This window comes from Hemiscyllium ocellatum, chromosome 18 (genome assembly GCF_020745735.1).
Source record: "Hemiscyllium ocellatum isolate sHemOce1 chromosome 18, sHemOce1.pat.X.cur, whole genome shotgun sequence".
Taxonomy (NCBI): Eukaryota; Metazoa; Chordata; class Chondrichthyes; order Orectolobiformes; family Hemiscylliidae; genus Hemiscyllium; species Hemiscyllium ocellatum.
Window position 1 is genome coordinate 33,527,510 of NC_083418.1, and position 24,145 is coordinate 33,551,654.

Genomic DNA, 24,145 nt, shown 5'->3' on the forward strand with positions numbered 1-24,145 from the left:
TTTTAAACTCAATCCATTTGGCAACTAAGGACAAAATTCCATTTACCTTCCTAATTAACTGTTTTACCTGCAGATCAACCTTTTGTGATGCATGCACAGAGGCATCCCACTGCATAGTAGCATTCTGCAACTTTTTAACCATTCAAGTAATGGTCCTTTTTACTGTTACTCCTACCAAAACGGATGACTTCACATTTATTAACACTGTATTCCATCTATCAGAGCTTAGCCCACTCACTTGAAGTATCTATGTTCCTCTGCAAAGTTTCACAGTCTTCTACACCCTAATGCTCTGCCACTCATCTTAGTTAAAAATCTCACAACACCAGGTTATAGTCCAACAGGTTTATTGGAAGCCCTAGCTTTCGAAGCCCTGCTCCATCATCAGGTAGCTGTCTAGCAGCGCTCACTCACCTTGTGATTTTTAACCTTGTCCACCCCAGTCCAACACCAGTTCCTCCACATCATGGATACTCATCTTAGTGACACACTACACATGGTCCCCAACTCCAAATCATCTATGTAAGTTGCGAGTCCCAACACTGATCCCTAAGGCACACCACTAGTCACTCATTACCAACGAGAATAGCATTCATTTATCCCCACTCTTTGTTTCCTGTTAGTCAACCAATCCATTATCCATACTAATACTTTACCTGTAATGTCACGCATTTTTATCTTATGCAGCAGCTTCTTGTGCGGCACCTTGTTGAAAGTCTTTTGGAAATCTAGGTACACCACATCTACTGTCCACTGTGCACATAATGTCTTCTTAGAATTCCAGAAGATTAGTTAAGCATGACCCGCCCTTCATGAAACCATGCTGCATCTGCCAATGGGACGATTTCTATCTAGATGACTTGCTTTTTCTTCCTCGATAATATACTCAAGCACCTTCCCCATTACAGAAGTTAATCTAACTGGTTTATAATTTCCCACCTTTTGTCTACTGCCCTTTTTAAACAGCGGCATCACATCTGCTCTTTCCAATCTGCTGGCACTACGCAGAGTCCAGTGAATTTTAGAGACTTGCCATAAATGCACATTTCTCCCGCCATTGATCTTATTACCCTGGGATGCACTCCATCAGGCCCAGGAGACTTGTTCAAATTAACTTCATTAGCTTGCCCAACACTACCTCTTCCGTGACCATGATTGTTTCCAGGTCTTCACCCACCTTTATCTCTTTGTTAATTATTGGCATGTTATTCGTGTCCTCCACTGTGAAGACCAACACACAATACCCATTCAATGGCTCATATTCTGCTAGTTTTTTCTCATGTTCTAACTTTTTCTTTATAGCTCTTTTTGTGGCTTTAAAGCTCTCCAGTCTTCTAGCTTCCTGCTGATTAGATTAGATTAGATTACTTAGTGTGGAAACAGGCCCTTCAGCCCAACAAGTCCACACCGACCCGCCGAAGTGCAACCCACCCATACCCCTACATATACCTCTTACCTAACACTACGGGCAATTTAGCATGGCCAATTCACCTGACCCACACATCTTTGGACTGTGGGAGGAAACCGGAGCACCCGGAGGAAACCCACGCAGACACTGGGAGAACGTGCAAACTCCACACAGTCAGTCACCTGAGGCGGGAATTGAACCCATGTCCCTGGCGCTGTGAGGCAGCAGTGCTAACCACTGTGCCACCGTGCCGCCCTAAATCTTGGTCACTTTGTATGCCTTCTCTTTCAATTTGATAGCCTCCCTTAATTTTGTAGGCACTTAAAGCAGATTACCCCTTTGCTTCCAGTCCTTCCTTTTCACTGGAATATACGTTTGCTGAGCAGTTTGAAAAATTGCTTTGAAAGTCCTCCATTGCTTGTCAACTTTCTCACTTTGAAGACTTTGTTTCCAGTCTAGTTTAGCCAAAGTCCTCCCTCATCTTATTGTAGTCTCCCTTGTTTAAGCACAAGGGATATTGGATTTTATCATCACATACGCCATCTGTATTCTAAATTGATTGCTTCTTCCAAGAGGATCCCTAACTACGAGGTCATTAATTATTCCTGTCTCATTATACAGGACCGGATCTAGGTTGGCTTGCTCCCCTGTCGTTTCCATCACATGGTGTTCAAGAAAACTATCGCAGATGCACTCAATGAACTCCTCTTTGAGGCTACCCTGAATGAGCTGGTTCGATCAATTGACATGTAGATTAAAATCCTCCATAATAATTGAATCCATAGTGTAGAAGTAGGCCATTTGGCCCAACAAGTTCACACTGGCCCTCTGAAGAATAACCCATCCAGACTCATTTCCCTTACCCTATTATTCTGCATTTTACCCCTGACTAATGCACCTCCCTCCACACTACAGGCAATTTAGCATAGCCCCTTCACATCAATTAACCTGCACCTCTTTGGATTGTGGGAGGAAACCCACGCAGACATGAAGAGAATGTGCAAACTCCACACAGGCAGTCACCCGAAGCTAGAATCGAATCCAGGTCCCTGGCGCTGTAAGGCAGCAATGCTAACCACTGAGCCACCATGCTGCTCCACCTCACCATACCATTTTTACAGGTATTAGTTATTTCTTTGTTTATTGCCCGCTCCAATGTGATGTTACTATTTGGTGGCCTATAGACTACGCCTATCAGTGACTGTTTCTTCGAATTTCTAATTTCCACACAAATGGATTCAACCTATTCTCCATAGATTTTGTATCATTTCTCAGCAGCATCCTGATGTCTTTCTTGAATATCAGAGCTACCCCAACTCCCTTACCTTCCTGTCTGTTCTTCCGAATAGTCTGATATGCCTGAATATTTAACTCCCAGTCATGACCATCCTGTAAGCATGTCTCTGTAAGGGCTACTAAATCATATTCATTTGTGATGACTTGTGCCAATAACTCATTGACCTTGTTGTGAATGCTACGGGCATTCAGGTAAAGTGCCCTTGTGCTAGTTTTCATACCCTTGTAATTTTCAATAACTCTAATAACATCCCCTGAGTTATCCTTCCTTTTGACTTCTTTCATAGTCTGCCTTGTCGTTAAACCCCTTCTGCACTCCATGCTAACCTGCTGTTTGTTTTTATTGACCATCATATTTCCGGTTGTTTTCCCCTTCTCTACACCCTTCTCTAAAATCCTAGTAACCACTCTATTTATCCTTTTTGCTAAAACACTGGTTCCATAATCGGTTCAGGTGGAGATTCTAACCCTTGAGAACCTGTTCCTTAATTTCGTTCCTAGTGCTTATAATTTACAAATTAGATTAGATTACTTACAGTGTGGAAACAGGCCCTTCGGCCCAACAAGTCCACACCGACCCGCCGAAGCGCAACCCACCCGTACCCCTACATTTACCCCTTACCTAACACTACGGGCAATTTAGCATGGCCAATTCACCTGACCCGCACATCTTTGTCGGGAATTGAACCCGGGTCTCAGGCGCTGTGAGGGCAGCAGTGCTAACCACTGTGCCACCGTGCCGCCCACAAATAGGTCTGCCATCCTAGGCTTGCCTATGTTGTTTGTCCCAAAATGGACCACAACTGCATGCTTCCCCTCTTGCTCCATAGCCTTTCAAGCTGGTCAGAGATTTCCTGCACCCTGGCACCGGGCAGGCAACACACACCAAGCAGGATTCCCAATTTAGCTTGCAAAGGATACTATCTATCCCCCTAATTATAGAATTCCCTGTAACTACCACTTGTCTTTTTGCTCCCCCTCTTGAATGATCACCTGCACCATGGTGCCGTGGTCAGCTGGCTCTTCCTCCCGATTTATAATTATTTGCAATTGACAGTAAAATTCTAATCTTGCAATCGACCATAAGTTTTTGCTGCTTATTAAAATTATTGTACTTAAATTCTATGTAGAGTCGATTTTGTGTGTTTTTCCGCTGTTTGCAGATGCATATGGGCATCTGGGCAGTAGAATCATCAATTTCATATGGCATGGAGCTGGTTTGATAAGTGCATTAAGTTATATAGGAATTAAGCAAAGGCTGGTATGAGCCTTGTTAATAACTTTCAAGGTAGAGTGGATATTAGTTACAAATCACTTGTTTCAAGTTTTTAATGGTCTCCTGTCATAAGAATGTAAGTGTTCTAACAATGAATTAAAAACTCAGCTGTACTTTTCCATCCCTTTCTGATGGAAAAGTTAAATTAAATCCATTAAATTTGTCAATACATTCTGTCTGCAATTCAGCTCATTATCTCTTCAATTTTTTTCATGCTGCCTGCTTTTATGGATATGGAATGTAGCTGTCACCCTTCATGATGTTCAGCTCATTTCATCACTTCTAATGCAATCAAACTAAAAACACATAATTTAAGCAGATGAGCATTTGTTTGTTCCAGGGAATAGTTGATGTGTAAATGAGTTGACACAACCATATTATACACACTGAAAAATGAAAGCACAAAATATTTAGAAGAGTTTGTGTTTGATTTAGGGATTGCAAACATTACTACTTAGCAAGATATTTAACACGGAGAAAACAAGTCGCTTAAATTTGCCACAGGAGAAGATTGCAAAATCTGAATGAATAGATCTTTACTCATGCCAGTGAGAGAAAGCATGCAAAGTTTTATAACTATACTCGTTTAAAGAAAAATGTTTTACTAATTTAAATCCTTGATACTTTTTCTTCTTTTTTAGCAAGAAATGCACATGTATAAGGAGGTATGCTACTACATGCACTTTGCACTGGCTGCCTATGGCTGGCCTTTGTATTTAATGCGAAACCCAGCTTGTGGACTCTGCAAACTGGCTAGCTCATGCTCGTAAGTAGTATTTATTTCCTAAATTTGTGAAAGCAATTCAGTATGTTAAAATATTGGTAGGCTACGAGTTCTGATCTGCTATAAAATCCATGAATTATTCAAATATCAAGTGTAAATGTTCAGTAATTAAAAAACATAGCAGGGTTTTTAATGATTTACTTCATATTTTAGCCTGCAAAAGCCCAGAAAAAAAGGCCTGTTCTTTCTGAAAATGGTCCCAAATGAAATGAATATGATTTGGAGATGCCGGTGTTGGACTGGGGTGTACAAAGATAAAAATCACACAACACCAGGTTATAATCCAACAGGTTTAATTGGAAGCACACTAGCTTTCGGGGCGACGCTCCTTCATCAGGTGATTGTGGAGGTCTTGATTGTAACACAGAATTTATAGCAAAAATTTACAATGTGATGTAACTGAAATTATACATTGAAAAATTGATTGTCTGTTAAATCTTTCATCTGTTTGAATGCCATGATTGTTTCACTTCTTTCATGTGTAAATCACAAAACCTGTTTTTTTAAAAGTTGCATTCTCGGGTTAGCTGTTAACAATGGTGATAGCTAGACAATATGTTGAAGGTGTTGGCCCCCTGTGTTCTCTGTCTATGACCTGATGTTTAGATTGATTCTAATCTAAAAAGTGAGATAATAGAGTTTTACGTAAATTCATGCATTTTTTGAGCTCAGCGTTCTACATGAATGTATGCAGTTTTTGAGCAAAGTGCAATGTAACTCTGCAATGCAAATTCACAACACAAAATATATGTGTGCATGTGGTCTTTGTCTGTGTGTGTGTGTCTGTCTGGGGTGGGGGTTGAGAGTGAGAGAAAGTGTGAGTGTGTGCATGTGTGAGTGTGTGTGTGTGGGTGTCTATAAGGGTGTGTGTGGGTGTCTGTGTGTACCTGTGTCTGAGTGTGTGTGTGTGTGTGTGTATGTAGGAATATCTGTGTGTGTGTGTGTGTGTGTGTGTATGTAGGAATATCTCTGTGTGTGTGTGTGTGTGTGTGTGTGTGTGTGTGTGTGTGTATAGTGCAATGGTGATTACCTGTAATGTGACATGAACCCAAGGTCCCGGTTGAGGCCCTTCCTATGGGTACCAAATTTAGCTATCAGCCGCTGCTCGGCCACTTTCCTCTGCTGCCTGTCCCGAAGTCCACCTTGGAGGATGGTCACCCAAAGGTCCGAGGCTGAATGGCTGGGACCACTGAAGTGTTCCCCAACTGGAAGGGAACCCTCCTGTCTGTTGATTGTTGTGCGGTGTCCATTCATCTGTTGTCGTCGCCTTTGCTCTGTTTCCCCAATGTACCATGCCTCCGGGCGTCCTTGCCTGCAACGTATAAGATAGACAACATAGGCTGAGTCACATGAGTACCTGCCATGTACAAGGTGGGAGGTGTTCCCACGTGTAATAGTGGTATCTATGTCCACAATCTGACATGTCTTGCAGCGTCCACCATGACAGGGTTGTATGGAGTTGTCCTGAGAGCCAGGCAGTTTGTTACGAACAATGATCTGTTTGAGGTTTAGCGGTTGTTTAAAGGCAAGTAGTGGAGGTGTGGGGAAGGTCTTGGTGAGGTGCTCATCCTCATTGATAATGTGTTGCAGGTCACGAGGAACATGGCATAATATTTCAGCCCCTGGGAAGTACTGAACAACGAAGGATACCCTGTCAGTTGCGGCACGAGTCTGTCTCCTGAGGAGACTGAGGAGTCCTAAGGAACCGTAATGACCTCCTCAGGAGACAGACACGTGCTGCAACTGACAGGGTACCCTTCGTTGTTCAGTACTTCCCAGGGGCTGAAATATTACGCCATGTTCTTCGTGACCTGCAACACATTATCACCGAGGATGAGCACCTCACCAAGACCTTCCGCACACCTCCACTACTTGCCTTTAAACAACCGCCAAACCCCAAACAGATCATTGTTCATAGCAAACTGCCTGGCTCTCAGGGCAACTCTATACAACCCAGTCACAGTGGACGCTGCAAGAAGTGTCAGATTGTGGACATAGATACCACTATTACACGTGGGAACACCTCCCACCTTGTACATGGCAGGTACTCGTGACTCAGCCTACGTTGTCTATCTTGTACGTTGCAGGCAAGGATGCCCGGAGGCATGGTACATTGGGGAAACAGAGCAAAGGCTACGACAACGGATGAATGGGCACCGCACAACAATCAACATTCAGGAGTGTTCTCTCGCAGTTGGGGAACACTTCAGCGGTCCAGGACATTCAGCCTCGGACCTTTGGGTGACCATCCTCCAAGGTGGACTTCGGGACAGGCAGCAGAGGAAAGTGGCCGAGCAGCGGCTGATAGCTAAGTTTGGTACCCATAGGAAGGGCCTCAACCGGGACCTTGGGTTCATGTCACATTACAGGTAATCAACATTGCACTATACACACACGGACACACACACGGACACAGGTACACACGGACACGCACACAGACACCCACACACACCCTTATAGACACACACACTCCCACACTCACACATGCACATACTCACACTTCCTCTCACTCACAACCCTCACCCCAGACAGACGCACACACAGAGACAAAGACCACATGCACACATATGTTTTGTGTTGTGAATTTGCATTGTAGAGTTACATTGCACTTTGCTCAAAAACTGCATACATTCATGTAGAACGCTGAGCTCAAAAAATGCATGAATTTATGTAAAACTCTGTTATCTCACTTTTTAGATTAGAACCAATCTAAACATCAGGTCATAGACAGAGAACACAGGAGGCTAACACCTTCAACATATTGTTTAGCTATCACCATTGTTAACAGCTAACCCGAGAATGCAACTTTAAAAAAAAGGGTTTTGTGATTTACACATGAAAGAAGTGAAACTATCACTGTATTCTAACAGATGAAAGGCTTAACAGACAATCAATTTTTCAATGTATAATTTCAGTTACATCACACTGTAAATTTTTGCTATAAATTCTGTGTTACGATCGAGCCCTCCACAATCACCTGATGAAGGAGCGTCGCTCCGAAAGCTAGTGTGCTTCCAATTAAATCTGTTCACAATACTTTCAACTATAACCTGGTGTTGTGTGATTTTTTAGAAATGAATATGAACTTACATCACTGGTTTCCACCTAAGTAGAAATCCACAGGGTAACCTTGCCTCAGATTCTCTATGATAGGATGTTTCTTTGTTAAACTGTTGAGGAAATTCATGTGCTTAGTGGGTTTATGGTAGAGATCCTTCAGTTGCTTAGGTGCCCTTGGGGAAAATATTGAGAGACTAAAGATGTAGTAGCACATTTGAAATACACAGTCTAATCAAGTAGAATCAACATGTCTTCATGAAAGGCATGGAGAAAGTGAGGACTGCAGATGCTGGAGATCACAGTTAAAAAGTGTGGCGCTGGAAAAGCACAGCAGATGAGGCAGTTGTTGTGGTTCTGCTCGCCGAGCTGGAAGTTTTTGCTGCAAACGTTTCGTTCCCTGGCTAGGGAACATCATCAGTGCTGTTGGAGCCACGTGTGAAGCGCTGCTTTGATGTTTCTTCCGGTATTTAATACCGGTTAAATACCGGAAGAAACATCAAAGCAGCGCTTCACACGAGGCTCCAACAGCACTGATGATGTTCCCTAGCCAGGGAACGAAACGTTTGCAGCAAAAACTTCCAGCTCGGCGAGCAGAACCACAACAACGGATACCCGAGCTACAAATCTTCAATCAGATTTTAGATGAGGCAGTATCTGAGGAGCAGGAGAATTGACGTTTCGGGCATAAACGCTTCATCTACAATGGTTTTGTTGACGACGGGGGTACCATCATCATCATCACCCATCACCACCATCCATCACCACCACCACCACCATCATCACCCATCACCATCATCATCATCATCACCCATCATTATCATCACCCATCACCCATCACCATCATCATCACCCATCACCATCATCATCATCATCATCACCCATCACCACCATCCATCATCACCCATCACCACCATCCATCATCCATCATCACCACCATCCATCATCCATCATCACCACCACCATTCCTAATGAAGGGCTTATGCATAAAATGTTGATTCTCCTGCTCCTCAGATGCTGCATGACCTGCTGTGCTTTTCCAGCACCACAATTTTCGATTCTTGAAGGGGTGCCATATGGTGGGCCACACAGTAGTTAGCACTGCTGCCTCACAACGCCTGAGTCCCGGGTTCATTTTCCGACTCAGGCGACAGACTGTGTGGAGTTTGCACATTCTCCCCGTGTCTGCGTGGGTTTCCTCTGGGTGCTCCGGTTTCCTCCCACAGTCCAAAGATGTGCGGGTCAGGTGATTTGGCCATGCTAAATTGCCCGTAGTGTTAGGTAAGGGGTAAATGTAGGGGTATGGGTGGGTTGCGCTTCGGCGGATCGGTGTGGACTTGTTGGGCCGAAGGGCCTGTTTCCACACTAAGTAATCTAATCTAATCTAATCTAATAACAAATTTGTTACACTTTTTTGAAGAGTAGCAAGACCAGAGGGCATAGCAGCAGAAGACATCATTCGACCCATCAAATCTACCATTCAGTGAAATCATGGCTAATCTGATATTCCTTGACTCCAATTTCCAGCCTTATCCCTGACCCTTGATTCCTTTACTAATCATAAAAGTCTATCTATCTCAGCCTATAAGTATCTATAATTAACCACACAACCTGAACAGTTCTCAACAGGAATTCCACTACTCTCTGAGAGAATAAATTCTTTGACACCTGTATCTTAAATGGGTGACTGTTTGCTCTGAGACTTTGCCTCTGGTCCCACAAAGGGAAACACCTTTCTGCATGTGGTCTGTTAAGCCCTCAAAGAAGCCTCAAATGTTTCACTAAGATGTTCTCTCATTCTTCAAAGCTCCAACGGGTACAGGCACAACCCACATAACCTATCCACAGAAAAAAAATCCTTCCATACCTGGGATCAACCCTGCGAACCTTCTCTGGGTTGTCTCCAAATCCAATATGTTTTTCTTGGACAAAGGGCCAATACTGTTCACAATACTCCAGCTGTGATCTGACCCATTTATGCCACGGATTTCTGGAAATCAATTTCTGATGAAGCTTCCTATAATTTCTTCACAAGGAAGGAATATTCAAGAAAGTAATTTACTGGAAACTGTAATGCACCTTCCATTGGCCAGTTTCAGAACTGCATTGGTAGGGGCCTGAGTGATTGTTATTGCTGCTCACTTTCTTAAATCATTTATGCTATGTAGCTTAATAAATAGATCAAAATTACTTGTGAGAGTCCAATTTTGTGAAAATTCAGTATTAATTATAAAAGTTCAGGGAATTCAGTTCAGGACGTTTTGACTGAAATTGCTTAATGTCACATGCCATTGAATCGTGCCATTTCTACTTTCTGTTGCTGTTACCTTTAACACTGTCTCCATGATTGTGAGCATTACTACTTTTCCATCTCCTCTTTTTGTTGTCTGTCTTTTGTTACATTCCTTTATTATTTTCCTTCCATTGATCTTTTTTACTTTCTATTTCCTTCTCTCACTATTACTGTAATCCTCCTTTTATTCCTTTTATTGTCGATGTCCCATGGTTCTGCTGCTGTCCTTTTCTGTTTTCTTTTCACTGTTAGTGTCCTTCCTATAACCTCTTCCTCTCTTGAAAGTGTCATTACATTCACAAGTAAAGCACAACCTGAATGGTTAAGAGTATATTTTAAGCTATTTTGTATATCTAAATTTTTGGAATGATTATGGAGCTTTTTGCATAGATGAAAGTAAATCTATGAATAAAGAGAGTTGTGGTCAAATGCACATTGTTAAGTAGACTGGCCCACTTTTGCTCAAGTAAAATCATATTGGTTCCTGGAGATGTGTCATAGCTTGTCCAAATTGATTGAGTTTAAAAGATCATTAAGTCAGATGGGTGAGCACTTTTAAAAAGATGTATTTATTTGCACGTATATACTGTGTTCTAGATAGGCCTGTAGAATCAGTTGCAATAGGACATTACTGAACAACATCAGCTGTCTTCATAGGTAGCTGAACAGCATGCTGTTGTCACTTTAATAGCATGTGTGCAACCTGAATATGACATTCACACTGACTTCAATGAACTGAAAAGTAAGAATTATATGATTAATTCAGTACATTGCTTTTAAGCACAACGCTATCTTTTATTTTCCAGATGTTGCTGCTTTTGCCTCCCTCGACCCAGGTATGCCCCAAGTGTGACAGTTGAGGAAGACAACTGTTGCAACTGCAATGTCATTGCTATCAAGCGTCACTTTCTGGATGAGAATTTTTGTTTAGTTGATATCGTATATACTTCATGTCATGATGCGGTATGTTGTTTGATACAAATTATTAATGTTGGCTCATTCCTAATCTTCCTCTAAATGTTTGGAGAGATGTTTTGTATCTACCGGAGAGGGCAGACACTCTTGGTTTAACATTCAAAGGTCAACAATTCAAAAGTGTATCATTCTCTTGGTATTGCGTAGAAGTATCACATAGATTGTGTGCTCAAGCCCCCCACCCTCATAACTGGAATGGAGCTTGAACCCCCAGCCTTTTAATTTGGAGATGTACTCCCTTTGAACCAAGGTTCATGTTTGCTTCTTAAACAACACAGCAGCTGTATTGGATATATGTCACTTGTCTGCAATGCATTCAAAAGCTTCTGTGCTTTAAAAAATCAACAGTTGAGTATTAATAAATTGTGCAGCACTCCTGAGGTTGTATGTTAGCTTTTTCCAGAAAAATGTTGATTTTGTTTTAAATTAATTCTTTTCCGGGAATTGCTGTTTCACTGTCCTTCAAACTATACACTCCCACTGACAAGATTTCATATCCATAAAATAAATGAAAATTGAACTTTGCCCTTTTTGTTCTAGATAGTATTTATTTAAATATTTAGATTATAATGTGCATAATATGTTGCTGCAATTTCCAAAAAGATTAACCATGTACTGGCCCCATGCTAACATTTACCAATGCCGCTACTGCTTATATTATTGCTTGTGGTCCCAGAGTCCAGTCTGTGAGCCAGTCACCTGTGTTTGACAGCAGTAACCATCACTATCCCACTCTATAAGAAATTATCAGCAGGTATTATGCAACATGGACAACTGGGACAAAATTTGTCAGTTACGATGACAGCAGATCTTTGGCAGAACAGGATTTCCATCAGCCTCATTTCAAATCTGTGCTTCCTTTAGGACTAACTGCTGCATGGCAGGCCAAATGCCTCAGATATGGAGGACAATTTCCATCATATAGCGTGGCAGGATGATGATTAAAATATATATCAAATTCAAAAAGTCTTAATTCTCCTTTTGGCTGGTGCACTCAGTAGTCAACCTCTAAAAGTTACCTTCTTATCAATTTCCTACAGAAACACAAGGTACAAGGAATATACCAGGTTCCTGCTGCTCAGGGTTCCTGTTACTTTGTTCATCAAACATATGGTGAAAATGATAAAGTATAAATTATACTTGCTTCATATAATATTTGAGTGTAAGTACATTAATCCTGGGTGCAAATCTTCACGTTGCTACTGCTGGGCAGGGAACCCACAGAGCATGGTTGTAGCTGTTTTGATTCACAAAACACCGAGTTTATATCCAAAGTCGGATGGAGCAGGCAGAGGGATTTAGGTGCAATCTAATCTTGTTGAATGACATTCATGTTTTTGACGTACTGGGACACTAAGGTGGAAGGGCTTCTGCCCGAAACGTCGATTTTCCTGCTCCTCGGATGCTGCCTGACTTGCTGTGCATTTCCAGCACCACTGTAATCTTGACTCTAATCTCCATCATCTGCAATCTTCATTTCGCCATTAATATGGAAGGCCCATACTGGATGATGGCAACAAGGTTAGAAGATTAAAAGGGGAGGAAAGGTATAATGGGAAACATGGATTATTTGACACCAAGTTTTTATTGCAATCATGGGAGAAAAAGATTTTTCCTAAAGATGAAAACCTCGAAAGTTTTGAGGTCAAAAGAAAGAAAATGATGACATGCTTTTGTATAGTACATTGCACATCCTGTATCCTTTGAATTTCTTCTGATATGTGGTCACTAATTATGTAGGTAAACATGCCGGCTAGTTTGTAGACAACATGTTCTGGCAAGCAACAATAATATAATTGACTCATAAGTTTGTTTTTAGATGGTTTGATTAAGGACTATATGGTTGACTGAGACATCAAAATAGTTTCAGGATGTTGTCATATCTTTTCCATTTAGTAAAGCAGACAATTGGAGCCTCAGATAAATTACTTTTGAAAAGGTGCCCACTTCTAGTGCAAGACACTGTCACAAATAAAGTGTCAGACTGGATTTAGCTATAGACTTTGGGGTGGGACTTAAGCATATGAATTTTTTGTTCAGAGACAAAAGTGATACCAGTGGGTCAAGCAGTAACATTGAATTAGATCAAAGGTATGTATTTAGAAGATTGTTTATTTTAGCATAAGTAAGATATGGAAAGATGTAAAACCATGTGAGATAGTATATTTGCTGTTTAGAAAGGAGAAGAAATTTCAGAGGAGCAATGAACTTGCTTGTTAGATTCAATGCAAAGACGCTTCACTGCTGTATTCAATACAGATCATCTTTACTTTTGTACTGTGGAATTAACCCAGTCCTGACACTAAAATTTAAAATGAAAATTGGTGCAAATTATTAAACACTATTGCCTAACTCAACATCTTATGAGAATCTCTCCATGACTTCAACCACTATTTTGTTGTAAAGTCTGTGTTAATTACTTTGGTGTGAATTTAATTAATTTGAATTTTGTTCCTAGGTTTTTGAAACCCCTTTCTTTGTTGCTGTGGATCATATGAAAAAGAAGGTTGTGATCAGTATTCGAGGGACTCTTTCACCAAAGGTGATGTATTATACCTAGGTACATAAGGCTAGTCCATTCCCAGAATGCTGCACACTTTATAAACCCTTGAACCCCATATAATAAAGTTTATAATAATTTGAGAGATGATGAGCTAAAGGAAGAAATAGTTGTATTATGATAATCGATGCCTAATGTGCTTATTTCTGTACAGAGAAAAAAAATTATCTGATCAACAAAAACAATTGTTGAGTATTTCCTCATTCTGAGACTTCTCTTTGTGTCTATCCAGACACGGGCATGCAGCTGAGAATGTAGATGTATCTGTGCGCACACAACACTGTATTGCACCCTTCTCCCAGCCAAAAAGAAATACAGGAACTCATCCAGATATTTAAGTAAACATACATTAGAAGAGATATATGCAAACATATACCTTAATAGGAATAATCACTCACATGCATATGAATCAGCTACACAAATATTGACACATGGGGATACAATTATCCATCAAGTAATAGTGTCAGCTCCTGTCTGCACAGTGTAACAATTCTAGCTGATGTTATTACTGGGCAAATCAAACCCCAGACAGGAACCTGGCTTGATAGCTTTTTAAATTTGTTTTGGGTTTTGCCAAAGTGATCTCTCACTGAAACTTAAGGACATAATGCTGCAGATTTTGCTTTAACAATATAACAGTAAAATTTTGCAAAAGAAATGACAAAAAAATGACAAAAAACCTAAACTATCTACTTACAATATAAATTCAAATATTTTTAAAGATACAGGAAACATATAATCTCATTAATCCTTAAACACTCCTTTACAGAATGTAGAACAGTACAGCACAAGAACAGGCCCTTTGTTCCGCCATATCTGTGCTGACCAGGAAGCCATTTTAAAATAATCCCATCTACCTGCAAATGCTTCGTATCTGTCTATTCCCCGCCTGTTCATTTGTCTATCTGAATGACTGTTAAGCGTTGTTGTTGTATCTGCTAAATTGAAAAGAGACAAAGCAGTGTTTGTAGTCTATCCAAAATACACCATTTATACAGGACACAAAACAGCACTTGTATAATACTCATAGTTGGCTCCGTGTATATACTTATCAAGAGGTTTAAGTCATTTATAACTTCACCTCTTAGTTTAAAACAGTAGATAGCCTTCGGAGAAAACTATCATAAACTTATTTAAATGTCTTTAGCTTTAAGTAACGACTTCAGGGTGTTAATCCAACACTTTTTGTGAGACGTAAAAAGTCAGCTCAAGACAAATTCAGGAAAACAAAGTTTATTAGCAATTAGCAAGTCTGCAGAGTTGGGTACCCCTCAAAGAAAGGGACCCTGATCGTTACAAAGTATCCCCTGGTATACCCTTAAACTCCACCCCCTGTTGAGTCAGGTGATTCTCAATCTTGAGTAACCGGTACTTTTCCATTACTTGTTTCAAGCGCAGCTGGACACCTGCCCCCCCTCAAGTGTTTACAATTTTCCCAGGCAGCTGACAACCGCCCATTGTCCACTTCAAGTTGTTTCTCAACGGTTGTCCTTCGTTATCAGTCACGAGGTTCGTTTCTGACATAAATGTCGGCCTTGTGGTTTTTCCTGCCTGGACGTGTTTTGCTATGAGTAAGGTCGCCCATTGTCTGGTTTCGTTATCTGTCAAGGGGCTTCATTATTCTGTTATCTGTCTAGCTGCTTGTTTTCTGACTTCTGCTGACCTTGTGGTCCAGCTGCAACTTGTTTACCACTTCTGCTGCTATAGCTAAGTTAGTCAAATTCATATGTCGGCCATTTTCTTTTGGTCACCTTCTTGCCCCTTATGCTTATGCACATCTTGAATCGTTACTCCAACTCTCACACTTTTGGTTTGGAACTAACATTAATTCTTCACTCTGAGGCAACCTAATTCGATATTCATCAATCCCTTCTCAGAGGCACTCTTCTGCACAGTCATCCTATTCCAAGGACATCACAGGACTGCCTCACTCAAAGTTAAAAGTAAAACTAAAAATATTTCTTAGCTATGGGCATTTCCCATAATCTTAATAAAACCCAAGTCTAGGAACACAGTAACAAACATTGAGGCCCTGTTATTTACCTTGCTGCTCGCAAATAATTTAAATGAATAAATATCCATAAAACTCATTCATTTTAAAACCAAACCTCAAAAATTCATTTTAAAAGAAATCGCCATGGCAGGAAGTATGTTTGCAAGCCCCAAACTCATCACAAGTAATAAATGAATACAAATTCCATAATTTACGTGACAACAGATACAGGTCTTCACCCACAGCTGGTATAGTAAAGTATGCACAGGCACCCAACTGAATGTACATCCATTTTTAATGCATAATATGTTTTGTCTCCTTTAATATATAGGTTGTGTACGATTTTAATCCCAAATGCACTATTCAAAGAATACTTGTTACATGTTATTTATAAAGTATATAACAGATGTGCAGGGGGCAGAGAGCAATGGACTTCATGCCAACAAAAAGTGATGGTATAGTAGTTCATGCAGGTCTTAAATAGAAAGTATTATTTATCAGCTTACTGGGATTTTTCATTCCAGTTTTCAGTCTTCTTTCTCCCCCCACCTGCCCAACACCCCACCTCCATCTCCCCCCAACCCCATCCCACCATATTTCTCATTGCTTTTTGCAGCGTATTTTAAGACATGAAATATTGTCTGGCCTTCATATAATTATTTCTGAGATTTCCATAATTTGACTATTGGGTGATGTTGCCGCCACACAGACTAGAAAATCCGAGGTTTGGTCCCTGCTTATTGTGACTTAATTCTGATTGAGCAAGAAGAGGGGTGCTGAGTCTCTTTGTATTCAGACATGGGATGTTCATGTTGATGGCAATGCCAGCTTTTATTGACAATCTTGAATTGCCCCTGAAAAAGTGCTGGTGAGCTGGTATCAGGACATTATTCAAAAGGGCCACAACACACTGCAGCACACCTGAACTACAAAAAGAGGAAGAAGAACACCTATACAAGATATTCAACAAAAACGGATACCCGTGCAATTTCATCAACAGATGCCTCAGGGAAAGACAACAAAATGAGGACATGCCACAACCCAAAGGACTGGCTACACTCCCATACATCGGGAGCATTTCTGAACTGACAGCCAGACTGCTGCGACCACTAGGACTCATAACAGCACACAAACCAACAGCCACTCTCAGACAACAACTCACCAGGACAAAGAACCCGATACCCAGCAGGAGCAAAACCAACGTAGTGTACAAAATCCCATGCAAGGACTGCACAAAACACTACATAGGACAAACAGGAAGACAGCTAACAACCCGCATCCATGAACACCAACTGGCCACGAAACGATACGACTAGCTATTCCTAGTAGCCATACACTCAGATGACAAACAACACGAATTCGATTGGGACAACACCACTATTATAGGGCAGGCCAAACAGAGAACAGCCAAGGAATTCCTAGAAGCATGGCACTCATCCACAAATTCTATCAACAGACATATCGAACTAGACCCTATATACCGACCACTGCAGCGGACAGCAACTGACAACCGGAAGCGGCAGATTCAAACCAGTATAAATGCCGAAGGAATCAGCACAGAAGCGCTTCACAGGAGGCTCCCAAGCACTGAAGATGTCACCTAGAAAGGGGACGAAACGTTTGCAATAAAAACTCCCAGCTCGGCGAACAGAACCATAACAAGAATGGTACAAAGTTTGAAGGGGAATTTGCAGATGATGATATTGTCATTTATCTGATGCCCTTGTCCTTCTAGACAGTAAGCATGGACCTGGATTTGGATGATACATTTGAAGGAATCTTGGCAAGTTGCTGCTTTGTATCTTCTAGATTGTATGCACTGAAATGATGGTGCCCCAGTATTGGAGGAATGAATGATAAAGAATTTGGATAAGTGGCAATCAAGCAGGCTGCTTTGTTTTGGATTGCACTGAGATTCTTCTGTGTTGTTGGGCCAGCAATTCACAAGTCAATGGAGAGTATTCTATCACACTCATTTGCGATTTGATTTTGGTGAACACACTTTGGAGAGCCAGGTAGTGTGCGACTCAGCAAAGCTTAGCCAGCCATCAAGCTGATGTTGTTACAATACAATCTATATGGTCAATCCATTTAAGCTTCTGGTCAATGTGACTCACAGGATACTGATGATCGGGATTTCAGTGATGGTAATTCCTCTAAGATCAAGCATAGATGGTTAGACCATCTCTTGTAAAAGGTGGCTGTACTTGTCCCAACTATCACAGAAATGTTACATGCCACTTACCAGTCTAAGCCAGATTTTTCTGCATGTAGAATGGACCACTTCTACACATTAGTCTGAGAACAAGGGGAGAAATCAATCAATATTCACACTCATAATAAGCATTGCTAAGAATTGCATATTGATATAGGATAGGCATGGGCAAGAGAAAATATAATTTCTTGTCAACTATGTATAACTTATCACAGATGCATTATTTATGGTTTCAGTACATGTCTTGCCTGGTGAGGACAGAATTGATGTTAGTTATTATTCTTGTTTACGGAATATTATAGAATTATTGCTTTCGGCAGATGGATGGCCTGTTGACTTAACCATCTAAGTTGATAAGTGAGGACAAACTTGATGGGGTAGGGTGATAGCAGTCTGACTGAATCTGAGGAAACACAATCCTGGAAGGGTAGGAAAATGTAAAGCAAAAATAAGAGAAGAAAAATTGGTGCCAAGCAACCAAACACACGTTTGTGTCAGGCTCATTCTGACCTGTTCTAATCTCTCTGTCAGGATGCCCTAACTGATCTGACTGGAGATGCTGAACGATTGCCAGTAGAGGGCCATCATGGTACTTGGCTTGGCCACAAGGTAAATGGAATTTTTTGTTGTATATTCTTCAGATAGAATAGCTATGAAGCTGTCAGAAATACTTCAAATATTAATTGAGTTCCAACATCTGGCCTTTTTTCTACAGTTAAACAAGTTCTAAAACTTACTTAGTCATACAGGGGAACAGAAAAATGGGAGTTGCTCTTGCTGTCTATTTCTTGTTTTCAGAATCCTACATTGAAAGTTATAGAACATTCCTGTCATAACAGTATGTCCTCCAGTGCCAGAGAGAGATTAGCCTTTTTCACAAAACATTGAATTAATTGCCTAACAAGTAAAGGAATATGCCAAGGAATGGGATATTTTTCATTTTAAAAAGCCAAATTTTGACCCGGGTTCAATTCCCGACTCAGGCGACTGACTGTGTGGAGTTTGCACGTTCTCCCCGTGTCTGCGTGGGTTTCCTCCGGGTGCTCCGGTTTCCTCCCACAGTCCAAAGATGTGCGGGTCAGGTGAATTGGCCAAGCTAAATTGCCCGTAGTGTTAGGTAAGGGGTAAATGTGGGGGTGTGGGTGGGTTGCGCTTCGGCGGGTCGGTGTGGACTTGTTGGGCCGAAGGGCCTGTTTCCACACTGTAAGTCTAATCTAAATCAAATATTTTAAATAAACTATGGGTTTTTCATCAATAAGTTTTAACCAGGTAAGAAAAGGAAAGCCTCAAAATAAATTTGATTTATAGCAGTGAATGATTAATCATGCTGTTTTGTAATGAAAGATATTGGATAAAGAGTATACAATAAGAAAAGGCCATTTTGCTTATCATAGCTACTCTAATACTCTAAACATTTTAGTGTACAGGTAGTTTTATTTTAAATGCCCTAAACGTTTCCATCTGTAATTAGTTATTTAATTAACAAAATAAAGGCTCAGAAATTAAAACTTAACTATACCTCTTAATGTTCCATTCTTCACTTGCAGATGTTTTTCTTCCTCAAATTTAGTTTGTAAGATCACGAGTTTCTAATATATAGGAACAAATTATTGCAGGTGCTGGAATCTGTACAGAAGACAACAGTGCTGAAAGTCATAACGAGTCAGACAGCATCCATGGAGAAGACCGCAAGCTAACATTTTGTGTCTAGATGACTTCATCAGAGCTGAAGTAACACTTGACTTCAGCTCTGATGAAGAGTTGTCTAGACTCAAAATGTTAGCTTCGATGCTGTCTGACCTGTTATGATCTCTGGCATTTGTTATCTTAAGTCGTGAATTTTTAATATATGGTTTTCTTTAAAATTCATACGGTGCCATTTTTCTTGTCTCTTCTTTTCCCCTTGTACAATTCCATTTTGCTTCAGTATGCATTTTAATTGACTTTTTAAAAAAAGTTTGTTTTCTTTCACTTTTTAGTTTTACTTTTTACTAATCTGTCATTATAAAGCAAAAGAAAAAAATCCAAATTGTTAATTAAAACATGTTACTAGCAATTGAACTGCAAGAGACATTGGAATTTGAGAAAGCAAGCTACGATTTGCACTGAGTTTTTGTATCTGTAACAGCTTTGGTTGCACTGGGTCAGCTGATTGTTTTCCAACAGAATTTTTCACATTATTCATCCATAGCTTGCACTTTTCAGCTAGTTCACTGAAATGCAGTCAGTATTATCCAGGTGCCTTTCTCACTGCCATTTGCGTTCATTATGAAATACTAGAACTTTTTAGTAAAGAAATGGATGATTCATCCAGTACACCCCTGAAAGGACCACCTATTTTGTACTTTTCCTCATAATCGTAAATGTGATTTTCTGAAAACAACCTGATATACTGGTCAGCCATAATAGTGAAAACAATTAAAATGTCATATGCGCCAATACACAAGTAATTTATTGTATAATGTGTAGTCAATGCAGAGAGTAACATATTTGTGTAGTTTTCTGCTATCCCTCTAGTTTAAAGGTATCTTTAAAGATATTGAAATAATTGGTACGGCTCATTTTAAAATTCCCTCTGGTATTACCAAGCAAGCCATTTAGTTGTATCTAACCACCACAAATCTGACAAAAGAAATAAAACCGAATGGGTCACCTTGCAAGGATCTGAAAATGATAGTTTCAGTCCTATTGATCCTGCAAATCACTCCTTATTAACGTCTGAGGAGCTTGTGCAAAAACCGGGAGAACTGTTCTAGAGATTAGTCAAGCAGCAGCTTGATGTAGGCATTTTCACTGAATCATATTTGTGAGACAATGTCCCAGACACCGCCATGACCATCACCACCCCTCGACATGTCCAATTCACTGACATGACAGAACTGCCAGAGGTAGCTGCACAGTGGTATACAGTCAAGACGGAATCCTCGACATCGACTAAGCACTTTAATATCTCCTAGTGTTAGGTCAAACATGAGTAAGGAAACCACCTTATGATAATAACCTTAGATTTATTATTAGATTAACAGAGCTAACATTTTGAGCCTGAAGCGACTTCTTTAGAGCTGTGTCTGTTTCGCTCTCCACAGAGACTGCTCTATTTTCTTTCTAAGTGTGGTATAATGCTGACAACTGCCGTTCAGCCCTTCTTGGCTCTAATTATTATTGCACAAATGGAGCTGATTACAAGACTGCTATACAAAATATGTTTACATATTTAATCATAATTCCATGTACAATACATGCTCTACCTTGTACTGCATATGTTAGTTAGTGACACAATATCTGTTAATTTTTATTAGATTAGATTACTTACAGTGTGGAAACAGGCCCTTCGGCCCAACAAGTCCACACTGACCCGCCGAAGCGCAACCCACCCATACCCCTACATTTACCCCTTAACTAACACTACGGGCAATTTAGCATGGCCAGTTCACCTGACCCGCACATCTTTGGACTGTGGGAGGAAACCGGAGCACTCGGAGGAAACCCACGCAGACACGGGGAGAACATGCAAACTCCACACAGTCAGTCGCCTGAGTCGGGAATTGAACCTGGGTCTCAGGCGCTGTGAGGCAGCAGTGCTAACCACTGTGCCACCGTGCCGCCCACTAATGTCCTGTCAATTGTAAATATATATTGTCAGGCTCCAGGATTTGTAATATGTCATAAAACTTTATTTGAGCAATATCATCTTTCTGAAAAAAATGCAGTTTTAAGAATCACCTTCATTGCTATAATCCAGGACAGATAGCAGGCAAGATCTGACAACTAACTCTCCCTCCTCAAATGAGGCAGAATTACCAGATATTGTGAAGCAGTTCCTTTGGTTAGTTTCTAGAATTGCAAGTTCTCACCCACTGTTGTTAAACATCAAGAGTCTATGAACAGAATGAATTGTTAGAAAGTTCATAATAGCAAAATTGAAAAATTTGAGTTCTGCAAGGTATCTTTGAACACTTTATTTAAATGATATTTTGCTTTACTTTCTATTATTAAGAATTAAACAACATATCAACCTCTATAGCTAGGTTTTACAATTGATCTTGCATGCATTCTGATCCTTTTCCAGGGCATGGTTCTATCTGCAGAGTACATCAAAAAGAAGTTGGAGCAGGAGATGATTCTTTCACAAGCCTTTGGCCGAGATCTGGTATAGTACAGCTAATATTACAAAATATTGACAATTTGCCTAATAAATACTGTCTTTCTGAAGTAAAAACAATGTCACTATCCAAAAGAGGAAAACTAGATTGCAGTTTGTTTAAGTTGTCATGAAATAGAACACCCCCAACCCACCCACTCCCACCTTGAAATTGGATGGTCAGTGTCTAATGTGCACTTCCAATATTCTCTGATGCAAGGTTTATTGTTTTTTTTTTGAAAAACCATATTTACTAATTTTCTGAGTTACATTTTCAGATTTTGCTGCATGTGTAATGTGTAGATGTCCCAGCTCTTATCAGTTTTTTTTCGCAGATTACTTCTGTGTGTCTTTACACAGGTGTACTTTTCTAGAAAAGTCAGAAATTTGATGAAGTCCTAAACTTATATAAATATAACAGTTGTGATTTGCTATTCCATTGAATAGTTGATATTCATTTAAGTTGTGCATTGTAGCCTGCTCAGCTCTATTGAGAGCAGAGGATCAGATGGTTGGGACAGCTCCAGGTATGCACCGTAATCTGACTTGATAATGTAGAATAACATTTCAGTCTAATGATGAATAGTACTCTTTTGAAGTAGCTAGTAATCTGTTGGCCATGCTGTTGGGTATGATTTCAAACATTCCACAGCAATATAAAAAGGGCAAGGAGTTCTTCAAGAGCCCTTCTTGCCTCAAGTACATCTCCAGGATATCTCTGCAAGAGTTCCTCAGGGTACTGTCCGAGGCCCAGCCATATTCAGCTGCTTCATCAATTACCTTCCAGCCATCTAAAAGTCAGATGTGGGGCTGTTTGGTGGTGATGATCTCATAATGTTCAACACCATTCACTATTACTTCTCATACTGAAGCAGTCCATGCTCAGGTGCAACAAGATCTGGACAATATCCAGGCTTGGTCAGATAAGTGGCACATGAAATTCATGCCACACAAATGCCAGGCAATGGCAATCTCCAATAAAAGACTATCTATCCCGGCTTTTTGACATTCAATGGTGCTACCTTCATTGCATTGTCAACTATCAATAACATTGATAGGAGATTATCATTGATCAAAAACTCAAATGGACTTGTTACATAAACACTGGCTATAAGAGCAGGTCAGAGGCTAAGAAGAATGCAGTGGGTAACTCACCGCCTGACTCCCCAAAGCTTGTCCTACATGGCTGAAGTCAAGGTGGAATGCTTCCCACTTGCCTGGATGGGCACAAATCCAATAACATTTGAGAAGTTGACACCATCGAGAACAAAGCAGCTCATTTAGTGTGCACCACTCCATCCACCACTGATGCTCATTAGCTACAGTGTGTACAATCTACAGCCGAAATTCACCAGAGATCCATATACAGCACCTTCTAAACCCACAATGACTTTATTCCAGAAAGACAAGGGAAGCAGGTGCATGGGGACACCATCACCTGCAACTTCCCCTCCAAGCCACTCACCATCCTGACTTGGAAATATCTTGCCGTTCCTTTACTGTAACTGGATTAAAATCCTCAAAATTCCCTCCCTAAGGCATTGTGGGTCAACCTGCAATGGTTTGAGAAGGCACCTTACCACCACCACCACCACCACCACAGGGGCAGTTAGGAATAGGCACTAAATGCTGGCCAGCCAGTGTCGCATAAGTGAATTTTAAAAAGTACTATAAAAAGCCTATTGATATTGCTATTTCAGAAAACTTGCTGTGTGTTCACCTTCATAATAAATAATCGATGATAAGTCGTAGAGTCATAGAGATGTACAGCATGGAAACAAACCCATCGGTCCAACCTGTCCACGCCGACCAGATATCCCAGCCCAATCTAGTCCCACCTGCCAGCACCCGGCCCATATCCCTCCAAACCCTTCCTATTCATATACCCATCCAAATGCCTCTTAAATGTTGCAATTGTACGAGCCTCCACTACATCCTCCGGCAGCTCATTCCATACATGTACCACCCTCTGTGTGAAAGAGTTGCCCCTTAGGTCTCTTTTATATCTTTCCCCTCTCACCTCTAAACCTATGCCCTCTAGTTCTGGACTCCCCGATCCCAGGGAAGAGACTTTGTCTATTTATCCTATCCATGCCTCTCATAACTTTGTAACCTCTATAAGGTCACCCCTCAGCCTCCGACGCTCC

At 40.7% G+C, this 24,145-nt stretch overlaps 1 protein-coding gene across 1 annotated transcript in view; it reads left to right on the forward strand.

The window, feature by feature from the left end:
* Window positions 1-24,145, forward strand: part of dagla (diacylglycerol lipase, alpha) — a 179,587-nt gene that overhangs the window by 89,218 nt on the left and 66,224 nt on the right. The window contains exons 9-13 of the mRNA XM_060838471.1: window positions 4,622-4,746; window positions 10,921-11,077; window positions 13,548-13,631; window positions 18,389-18,466; window positions 21,927-22,007. Of these exons, the coding sequence (XP_060694454.1) occupies window positions 4,622-4,746; window positions 10,921-11,077; window positions 13,548-13,631; window positions 18,389-18,466; window positions 21,927-22,007 (525 nt within the window). The remainder of the gene's footprint in view (window positions 1-4,621; window positions 4,747-10,920; window positions 11,078-13,547; window positions 13,632-18,388; window positions 18,467-21,926; window positions 22,008-24,145) is intronic.